The sequence below is a fragment of the Orbicella faveolata genome, unplaced genomic scaffold, assembly GCF_042242905.1.
Source record: "Orbicella faveolata isolate gen_17 unplaced genomic scaffold, um_ofav_v1 contig_13, whole genome shotgun sequence".
NCBI lineage: Eukaryota > Metazoa > Cnidaria > Anthozoa > Scleractinia > Merulinidae > Orbicella > Orbicella faveolata.
This window is the reverse complement of record NW_028301540.1, coordinates 1,450,054-1,461,255: the sequence shown is the minus strand read 5'-3', so window position 1 is coordinate 1,461,255 and position 11,202 is coordinate 1,450,054. Positions and strand designations below refer to the sequence as shown.

The 11,202-nt window shown below is 38.2% G+C and overlaps 1 protein-coding gene and 1 long non-coding RNA gene across 2 annotated transcripts; one reads left to right on the top strand and one right to left on the bottom strand.

Annotated features, from left to right (window-relative positions):
• The first annotated feature begins 70 nt into the window (after positions 1-70).
• Positions 71-3,771, top strand: LOC149114585 (MOB-like protein phocein). Its single transcript, XM_089283986.1, has 7 exons — positions 71-152; positions 547-609; positions 685-828; positions 1,264-1,350; positions 1,714-1,793; positions 2,405-2,516; positions 3,147-3,771. Exons 1-7 carry the CDS (start codon positions 90-92, stop codon positions 3,303-3,305), a joined length of 708 nt encoding a protein of 235 aa, XP_089140112.1. The 5' UTR covers positions 71-89; the 3' UTR covers positions 3,306-3,771.
• On the bottom strand, positions 3,506-7,356 carry LOC110047796 (uncharacterized). Its single transcript, XR_002296537.2, has 2 exons — positions 7,149-7,356; positions 3,506-5,631 (listed from the first exon to the last, which is right to left on the bottom strand). It is a non-coding gene; the product is annotated as an uncharacterized LOC110047796 (long non-coding RNA).
• Positions 7,357-11,202: the final 3,846 nt, after the last annotated feature.

The following is an 11,202-nucleotide window of genomic DNA, read 5'->3' as shown; positions in this document are numbered from 1 at the left end:
TGTAATACTATTTAGCTGTACCAAACATCCTACCCTAATTTGAATATCCGCTGACCGTTATTGCGACCAAAACAGATTCCGAACTCAAAATGGCGGCGGTAGACGTGATTACAACAATCATAAGGAGAAACAGGGCGGGAACCAAGGCTGCTGTGGGTTTTTATTGTTATCTTTATCATTTTATAACCTCAGGGGTCCTTTGATTTTGTAGGGACTGTAGGGATAGACCTAGCTTCTACTACTACTAAGTACTACACGATGCTCTTGAGTAAATCTTGAATAATTCCTGGAAATAAACCTGAATAAACATTAACCTGTCCTCTTTACCAGAGAATTGAGCTCTTACTTATTGTTTTCGTTCAAGTTCTAATAACTTTTATTTTAAGATGTACTGTCCCCTCTTCATTGTTACATTTTAGCGCCATGAATTGTAGTAAACAATAAACATAAAAATACACATCGATCTATTTGTTGTAGTTTCTGTTTATTAGATCGAGGTGCAGGCAACTAGTCTCAGTTGACGTTGGTGTTGTTTTAATACTACAGGATATGTACGGTTGGCCTGATGAGCCGTTTGAAGAGATGGACAGTACATTAGCAGTACAACAGGTACTGAAATACTTTTAATAAACTTGCGAGCTTCAAACAAGGATGAAAGTTGACGGCTGTCTCTTTTTCATTTAGTACATTCAACAGCAGATCCGAGCAGATTTCACAAATATAGAAGCCATTTTAGATTCACCAGAGGGTCAAGATGAAGGCGTGTGGAAATATGAACACCTGAGACAATTTTGTATGGAACTGAATGGACTGGCTGTCAAGCTTCAGGTAACTTAGAAATAATACATGAAATGTGATGAATGTTTATTTTCTCTACCCAATATCAATACAAAGTCATGCAAACAGATCATGAGAATTTAATAAATGATCACAGCTACTAAACTCAATCTTGATATTGATTGCCAAACTCTCCTAGTGCTTTACATGGACTGTTTACCTGATGTTTCAATGTGTTACCCTCAATAGTTGAGATCATATGCATTCTTCAACATCTTTATTTCATTTGGTGATGTGATATTCCTGTTAGTTTGTATTTGCCATGTGAAACAAAAATATGTATGATCTCAGCCAACACAAACAAATAGGAGAGAGTGGAGAAAAAAAAGACAACCACAGGACAGTGTCTTTCATAATTAATTTTTGCTAAGGAAAGTAACTTATGGCTGAGTTGTTAAAGTTCATGTTGATTATTTTTTTCTCCAGTCTGATTGTACACCTTCCACCTGTACGCAAATGACAGCTACAGAGCAGTGGATATTCTTATGTGCAGCACACAAAACCCCCAGAGAAGTAAGACAGTCTTACTAGTTATCATAATGAAGAAATAGAGATCTCTTTGGTTTCTAAGTCATTTCTAATTCTGCTGCTGAGATGATGTGAATGGTGTACCTAAGTCACAACAAAGGGTTCTTCAGTTTTGTCATTCAATGAAGCAAAATGATGTATGAACTATAAATCAATTTATTAACTTAACAATAGAAACTGAATTTTCCTCTTTAGTAATCTGATACAAACTGGAATCCCTGAATTATGCAATTGATGAATTGTTGATCAGATTTGTGCTTAGTTACATCTGAGAACACAGTAATTAGAGAAACGCTTGTTATAGCCAAAAACAGTCTGGCAAAGGTAATGTTTTTCTGTCTAACACAGTGTCCAGCTATTGATTACACTAGACATACTTTGGATGGTGCAGCGTCTTTACTTAATAGCAACAAGTACTTTCCAAGCAGGTAAGTCCAGGCTTTTACTGCCAATAATAATAAGAATGGATGCAAAAACTAAATATACAGTCAGCAATGTTCACAAGGACACCACAGGATCACAGGATGTGTCTGAATTGGCAAAGTGTCCAGTGATATCATATAGGGAAAATATACATGTACATGTGTGAGGAATACACTCAAAACAATGTCCATAACAGTCTGGTATCTGTATCAAGTCGATGTCTGTGAAATAGGGATAGACCATGTTTGAATGCAGCTGAGGCTAACCAACTTTTCTCTTTAGCTCTTACTTTTGTAAAGTGCCTAGAACAGATCTGGATAGGCACTATAGAGATATCTATTATTATTATTTTATTACTAATGATCCTCAAGCCATATATTTCATTTTATGCTGTTCATAGAACTGGTTCTATAGTGACTAGCTGATGATTTTCTGTATTCCTGCATGCATAAAAACATACTCATTTTGTAGACAGGGGAATGATAGTTTGATCATATTTGCGCAATCACAACATGATAATATGTTTGTTTTATCTGTACTTATGTTAATGTATTGGTATACTTACTTTCTTATTTCTTTGCTTCCTTAAATGAACTATATCCTTTTTGATGTTTAGAGTGAGTATCAAGGAATCTTCTGTGGCAAAGCTAGGATCAGTTTGTAGACGAGTCTACAGGATATTTTCACATGCTTTCTTTCACCATCGGAGTATTTATGATGAGTTTGAGGTACGTGACTAGTACAATATTGAAATGAAATCCTCCTTAGTACAAGTTAAATTCAAATGGCACTGGCTTAATACAGAGAGATCATTATCATTCCCATCATCATTCTTCATTTATCAAACATGTAAGGAATAACAAATTTATTGCAGAAAACATGTCAGAAAATTTTGGATGGAAAATTGTATTTAAGTCTTTGCACTTCAATAGCATTTTATTAGTGGGAAGTGTGGTGACGTCATGGTTATTGCAGTTGTCTCCAGATCAAGCGATCCGTGTACAAACCCTAGCCGGGGATATTGCCTTGTGTTCTTGCGCAAGACACTTCACTCTCACAGTGCCTCTCTCCACCCAGGAATATAAATGGCTACCAGCAAACTTAACGCTGAGAGTAACCATGTGATGGACCAATGTCCCACCAGGGAGGAGTAGAAATATTCCTAATCACTTCATGCTACAGAAACCGTGATAAGCTCAGGCCTGATGGGCCACTTTGGCTCAAATGCAGACTTTACCTTTACCTGCGTCAATAGCTGCAATGTTTACATGACATGAGGAACTTACTCAGATGTATGTATTCCGATGCTTACTATGCGACTTGTGTTAGTTACCCAGACACTCTTTTGCATTTGGCAGAATGAAACTCTACTGTGCAAGAGATTTACAATTTATGTGCTCAAGTATGACTTGATGGCAAAAGAGAATCTCATTGTTCCCATGGAGGATACTATGTCACCACCACCACCAGCCCCTGAGGATTCCAGAGATGACAATTCAATGGACAGTGAAGCCTAAAGAACTTGAATGCATGGTGAAACAAAGCTGTCAGGTCCTGGGCAGAAGTGCTGTCCAGCACAAACAGCTTTGAACAAACTTGTATAGTGAATTTCAAGTTGAGAAAGAATGAAGGGAATGTACAATGGCCTGTCTTTCAGCAGTATATTCTCTTCCAGGCTAATGCCTTTTCTCTAACAAATGTCATATGCTCAAAACACTTCTCTCTCAATGAAACAACGTTTGATTTAATATAATGTCATCAGTAAATTAATAATTAACTAGATATCTCCTCTCGCAAACCAACAAGACCTTTAAAAATAATTTCACTCCACTAGAAAGGTAAACTTTGGTTTCATCAGCTGTGATTTCTGTGAAATGTTTTTATTGTCCTGTAATATACTGTTATTATAACAGAATAATAAGATTAGTTAATTTCAATGTGCCTTTTCTTATCAACCTCAAATAAAGGGAGCTCTGTCTTGGACTAGGAGTGTTGATAAAATTGGCCATTTTTTTCAAGTTTGTCATTTGTAATCCGCCTTAATCTTGCTCAGTCCAAGCCATGCTTTTTTACATTCAATTTTTTAGTACTTCTCTAGGCTTTTATACCTTTGAAAACTGTTATTTTGGGGTTGCCTTCCATTTAAAAGTAATTTTATAGCTTTAAAAACACGACAACGCTTTTAAATTTTCGGAACATGTTTTGATGTTTCAAACATAGATGATCGGTATATATAACTACTCCCATGCAATGAAACTTTATAAATTCAAATATTCGTTAACTGCTAACTTATTTCAACTAACCAATCAAATCAAAGGAACAAACAAAAACAGCAAAATAAAAACTGTAAACTACAGCAGATAAATTTACAGATGTAACGATAAGCAAACACGCTCAACTTGTTTGTAACACTTGTACTATCAAGACCGTTTGGAAAAGTAATTTTATAGATCAGAAAAGTGAGTCAATATCCGTCGTGGTAAAGCTCCTTCCAGAGAGCTCCGAACATTTTAGAGCCCTGCCTCTTAACGTCTCCAACTAAACTGTCAAGTTTGCGTTTTTCTTTAGAACTGTTTTATTCGTGTGAGTGATATTCCGGGAACAGGGAGCATCTTTTAGAGCGGTTTTCAGTTCAGTGTCGTGAAATTAAAGTAATCACTCTAACCAACCACAATGGACACAGCAATCCATTGAACCAATCAAAACTCGAAGTAAATACATGTAACTGACGCAAAGCACGAGAAAACGTGTGCGAACGATTTACGATTCGTTTTGGTTCTACTTCTGATTGGATAAAAAAAAGTCGCGCGAGTTTTTTTAAGCCAGTCCTGTAGCGTAGTTCATGCAAAACCAATTACTTTTCAACTCAAATGAAAACCGCTCTAACAATACTGGTAAAAGTAAACCCAAAGTAATTACAGAGCTAATCTACATGAAAAGACAAAATGTTCATTTGAGTGCTCGGAATGGCTGAAAATACAGCATATTGTAATACGGTGGATTAGATCCTGATTGACTTAAAATAGAGAAATGCATAGGAAGTAGGTAACATAGGCAAAATATTGTCAAAAAACAATTACTGAGCAACACAACAAAACAAACTTACAATTACTTTGAAATTTCATTGAAGAAATAACTTTGAACGACTGTTGTTTACTCGTGAAACTATTCGTAGACCTGTTACTGAAAAAACACTTGCTCTATGGCGAGATTTCACAAACTAGGCTTTTGTCACCTTGCTACGGTAAGCGGCGGCTTTTTTTTTTTTTTTTTTTTTTTCGCTTCAGTAGAAAAAGAAAACCTCTTAGACCTGAGAAGTCAGGATAATAAATGGAAAGCCTAATGTAACTCGGCAGTGTAAACCAGCAGGTAATTGAAACTACTAAGATGAGCAAAATAGTCTTGAAGCGGCTAATGTATCCGTGGCCACCACAAGAATTATTTACAGGACGCGGGCCAATAGGACACAGCGTTCCGGCAACTTTGCGCAGAAAGGCATCATTTTGGATCAACAAATAAACAATAACGCTGAAACAGTGAAGAACCAGTGAAGAAAGTCAGCGGGACCGTCGTTCCTCTCTACTGAGGCGTCATACACCTTGTTCTCTCTGTTCTTCATTTGTAGTTTTCTTTGTTGTTTTAATGGCAACTTTCAGGGAGTCAGTAAATTGTGGGTCATCTTCTCTTTCCTCGTTTCGCTTCTCCTCAGTTCGCAACTGATGTCCTCTTGCCCTCCAGAGTCTCCTTTGGATTATTACGTAGAGGCACATGACTTCGAGCTACAATTTCACACAACCTTGAGTGAAGCTTTTGTTCTAGGTGCTGGTTCCTTGTCGCTGAGGTCTAAGAATTAGTTCAGATACAAAATCAATTGCAAGCAAGAGTTGTAGAGGAACGTATACGTGCACTTCAGTTGTTACAAATTATAGAATTTTAATATTTTTAATCCACAGACGAAGACTGGCTAAATAAGATATGGTAGCATACGCTCTTTATGAATATTGTTTTTCCGGCAGAGGGCGAATATTCTTATTTTTCTGCCGATTTTAGGTTGAAATATTCTTGTGAATATTGTCAGATCATAGCGTATGACATTTCTGTTTACGAATGTATTTGGTGTCTGGATGGTGTTAAAGTAATTTTGGAGCCAGCCTGAAGGCATTGAAGCCTGATATCACACACATAGTTTCTTGTAGAGATGTTATCAGCATCGGACATACGGCTAGAGCTGTTTATGTTGCTTTTTGGTTAGTTTTGCCGTCAAGAGAGAGGAAGAATTTTATACGGTTTAGATGTTTCAAAATCGCACCCTCGGGTTTATTCTTGAAATATTCTTAAAATTTCGCAAACTTTAGCTTCAATATTGTTATAAAACATATTCTTATAAAAGAGAAAGAGTGTATCTCCTTTTTTTATTCGATTTAGAGCTCATGGTCAAAAGAAGATTGCGAAAAATGCGATATGCAATCGTTTAATTTACAAACCCTGCTCACGTATCACCAAATGCGGATTCATTGAAAATAAATAAGATAGTAATCAAAATTCATTAAAATTTTAATTTCGATTGCGCTAACACTAAAAAAAATACATACGTTACAATCTTTTTTTGTTATAAGAATATTGTTTTTCTGGCCGAGGCTGAATACTCTTTTTATATTTTTCTGCCGATTTAAGGCTGAAAATATTCTTGTGAATATTCTTAGATTAGAGCGAATGACATTTCTGTGTTCGAATGTTAAAGTAATTATGGAGTCAGCCTGCAGGCATCAGTAAAACCTGATATTACGCACTATTAGCATCGAACATACGGCTAGAGCTGTTTTTTCTTTTTTTCCTTTTTTTTTTTTTTTCCCTCCCTTTTGGCTAGTTTCACCATTCAGAGAAAGGAAGAATTTTATACGTTTTAGTTGAAAACATATAATTGTGTCATATCAAGAGAATATTAACAAATTTTCAACAAAGAAAATTATATTCTTTTCAAAATCAGCCTCGGGTTTATTCTTAAAATATTCTTAAAATTTCGCAAATTTCAGGCTCGATATTCTTAAAAAACTCAGCGTCCATTTTAGTTTTTCTTTAGCATTATACAGCATTCGCATCAATTTACAGTGATAATTACATACATTGTTGAATGTCAGGATCCCGTAAGCTGTCGATGCAGAAGGTTTGTACTGACTGTCTGCACAGGACGGCTAAGTAATCAGTGAATGCTCAACTTACAAATTTCCATCTCGAAGTCTCCATAATATCTGTTTTTCTTAGCCACAAATAAGTTGAGATCCATCGCCAGGGGTTGCTTTGCCGAACACTTGATTTTATTATTTGACCGTTCTGATCATTAAAACTGGCTGATTTCTTACCTGACAAAATACGATAGTTTGATGAAAACTCGCTGGAAACTCAGCAAATTTCAATAAGGCTGCGGCAACACTATAAGCCGGCTGCAGGCAACAGTACTCTCGGCGAACTCAACCGAACAATTCAATCCTTTAAGCTCTAGTATTCTGCGTTTGGTCTTCTTTGTTAAAGGAAAACAAATTGATTTTTATTGGTGTATGTGTAACAGGTATCGCTGTCTCATATCGTTTAAATACAATAGCATACTTACAAAAAATTTCGATTGTCCAGACAACCATTTTCGAGTTTCTTGTCGAACAGTTGAGGAGCAAATTTCCATTTGCTTTCAATATAACGTAGATAGCAACAAATGTAGCAGCAGAACAGAAACTCGGTTAAGATTTTTCTTTGCATTTTAAAAAATGAGAGATATATTTCTTTGGTTTATATGTTGTAAATGGATGTTTTCTTTTTCGCTGAACACTCCCTGGAGGTGTAAACTTGATCCTCAGGCGTACTGCTGTTTGGAGATCTCTAGAACATTAAGATGGAAACAAACAAAGAACTGGGCCGCCTTGACTAGCACTAGCTATCCGAGTAGTAGGGTTGTAACAATGACAGTTGACAAACGAAACAAAGATTGCTGTTGTTGTTGAATTTTATGATTCGCTTTGGGAAATAAACGCTAGAGATCATTTTCACGTTTTCAAAGCGTACATTATGGGTCAGTGATTTTCAAGCAATTCTGAGTATGCACGCCACGTGATGAAAAGAGTCGAGTTACTTGTGATTTCACCATATTAAAGTTACAATCATGATTAATTTGTTCATGAAGTTCCGCCAACCATTTGAGCCTCATTAGAATCTCAGCTCTGATTTGGTGCTGTGAAAGTATGTTAAGAACAACAGGCAAACATAGATGAATACTTAAAGGGAAGGTTATGGACAGTCTCTGCTTGATATTCAGAACATTTTACTGACGAGCGTAAACCCGGCGTAAAACAGCCACTGTGTTTTAGCGCTCTTGCTTTCTCCTGTACACAAACGAATAAGCTGTACTTTATTTCTTGTCTTCGAACCCTTTAAGGCTGGTTTCCATGGTTGTTTACCATTCTCCCGAAAATTCCGGAAATTTCGGTCAGAATGTAATTGGTAACACTGACAATTTTGACTGGGTCGACTGAAAAATTTTCGAATTAAACGGAACGTCTTGAAAGGTGGTCCAAAATTTCCAACCTAAATATCCAAGTGGAAAATGTGCTTACCATTTGCAATTCTTTTGTACCCCCACCTTTGGAATTATGAGCAGGTTTAACTCGTCCTAGTCTCTTTATGGCCAATACGGACGGAACTTACCATCAGGTATTTTTGCTTACCATTTGCACAACCGTTGATGAAGTGGTTTCTTCATGCAAATGAAAACAACCCATATAATCGCTACCGACAGAAAAAGTTGAGCGATCCTTTATTAATACGACTATCGCTGTCCAAAGCGTAACGATCTAATCTAGAATCCAGATTTCCCACGGCCAAGCGCAAGGGAGATTTCCAACCTCGTTCCCAGGCTCTCTATCCTCTGCCTCCCTTGTTCGGGAAGCAGAGGAGAGAGCCTGGGAACGAGGTTGGATCTCACTTTTCAGTGTCAAACAGAGTAAGATCTGGATACGAGACAAGTTTTTTAGGTCTGGCAGAGTAGGTTCTTCTATACTTAGGCATAAGACAAATTGTAAGTCGGTTCAGCTTAACAATCGGAAGTAAAACCGTTTTGCAGCCTCGCTTTCAATCGTTGGTTACTGGAATAACCAAAATCAGAGGGTACACCAGATCCTGGTACACCAGAACGTCCTTAGCATTATGAGACTGTATGAGGTCTTTGAGTCCACAGTACTCGTGAAATGAATAGGGACTCTAAGATATGGTACGGCTAGGCTGTAGTACGGCGGCGGATAGTGAAGATCACTTCCGGTGACGTCATGACGCGCGTACCAGTACGGCTTTCCCGCCGTAGCGTAGCCTTGCTTTCTACAAAGAGAAAGTGCCTGGTTTCACGTACTCTTCACCACGTGAGTATAAGCCTGCTGTTTACTTCTCATTTTAACGCTTTGTTCACTGTTTGAACAGCCTAGTTTGAAGATAAAGTTCTCAATCATAAAAATCAGTTCTAAGATCATTGTTTCTCTGTCATTTGTACAGAAAATTTGAACGATTTTAACACCTACCGCGAGATGATCAATTCAGTCATATTAGTATCGGGCCCGGGGGCGGGGGCACTGCCATATATGAGCTGTATAGGTATGTGCCGCTGTGAAGGGCATGGTTTTGAAGCAGTTTACTCTAGGATAGGGTGTATAAATCAGAGCGTTTAGGTCTAGAATAGGGTATAATTTTTCACAAAACTGACCAGTTGGTTGAAGATTTGATCTAGACTAAGGAAACCAGGAATTGTCACTCAAAAGTATAAAAAAATCAAATCGGCAAGTTTAAATTTACGCAAATCAGCCTCAACAGTGTCGATAGCTGGGGGGATTTGGGGAGTTTACTCTAGTATAGGGTAGCAAAATTCAGCTGAACTAGCTCTGGTATAGGCTAAGGGTTCCAGGGTCCCAGAGGCACATCCCCTCCCAGAAATTCCCAAAGTCCCCCCCCCCGGGGGGTATCGGGCCGAACAGCCGTAGATAAGAAAGCTTCGTATGTGCTAAGCTGAGCTATAATTGTTTATTACTGTTCAAAATATATTTCATTATAATCGAAAGTTTTGTATTTTCGGGCTTCTCACGTAATTGTTGTACGAACAACCTGTCCGTGTTGAAATCGAGCTTTTTTATATGAGGGTTTCTATTTTGTTTTGTGGTTGGAATTACAGGCGGTTCTATCAAGTTCTAAAAGGCAAATCTGAGTTCTGGGAGATGTAAGACGGATACAAGAGAAGGAAGTCATTGTCATTAATCAAGCTTATTTCGTATGAAAGTAGAATAATCTTTGGTTTCCTTAAAAGTAGTCATTTTTGTAAAGACACGTAGAGACTGCACATACCGTTGCCGTACAGCAAAATATTAAACCATTTGAGTTTGGCGAGTAAAACACCATTGTCAGCCTAGTCCCTCACGGCCAAAGCAGCCGTAGTAGCACCTCACCGTAGCGTATCTTGAAGTCCCTAATGAGGTTCGTAGGCTCTTATCTTTTTCAGAGTGGTGCAGGTCACGAAATTTTCAATACATATGGGTAATTGACCAAGATTGAGGTCAAGATGGCTGGATTTTTTGCGTTTTTATCAGACCGAGACGTCGACGTCCATAAACACGCATAAAAATTTATATCCAGCCACCTTAACCGGACAAGCTTGGTCAATAAAAGATTTATTGTGTGGAAAAACTGACACTACTTTCTTGCGGGACACCGCGGGTAGTCCCGGGCGGACAAGACAATGCTAGCTTGTCCGCTCGGGTAGCCAATCACGAACGTGGGCTTTTGACTTGTTCACTGTACCCAAAAAATTCGCGCCAAACGTAGCCTGCGAACGCAGACGTATTTTCGGCTGTCACTTGGTTCCGCCGAAAGATAACGTCTGCGAACCCGAGCCAGGAAACGATTTGTGACGTAATGACTTTTGTTTCTCCTTGGCCAATCAGATTCCATGATAGAATGAAACTCGAGTGCTCCTCGCAGCGAATACCTCGCGCACAGTCGCGCAGTAGTTCTGGGGTTATTTGAGCTAAACTGTGATTGGCTTAGAATTCCTACGTCACAGAAATAGTTTTCTGGCTCGGGTTCGCAGACGTTATTTTTCGGCGGAACCAAGTGACAGCCGGAAATACGTCTGCGTTCGCCGGCTACGCCAAACGCTGCCACAGCCATTTTGTAATGCTAGAATTTCGCGCCAAACTTTTAGAAAACAAAGTCTGAAATGAATTTTGCAGTCTACATCCGTATAACTACCAAGCCTTCAGTCTTATTCACCGAATAAGAACCTTTAGGACTAATGCAAGCGTACGAATCACCTTTAAAAAGCTACAAGTCAAAGGGAATTTGTGCGCTTGCCCTCAGATTTGCATAGTAGCCAGCCAGTTTAACATTTAA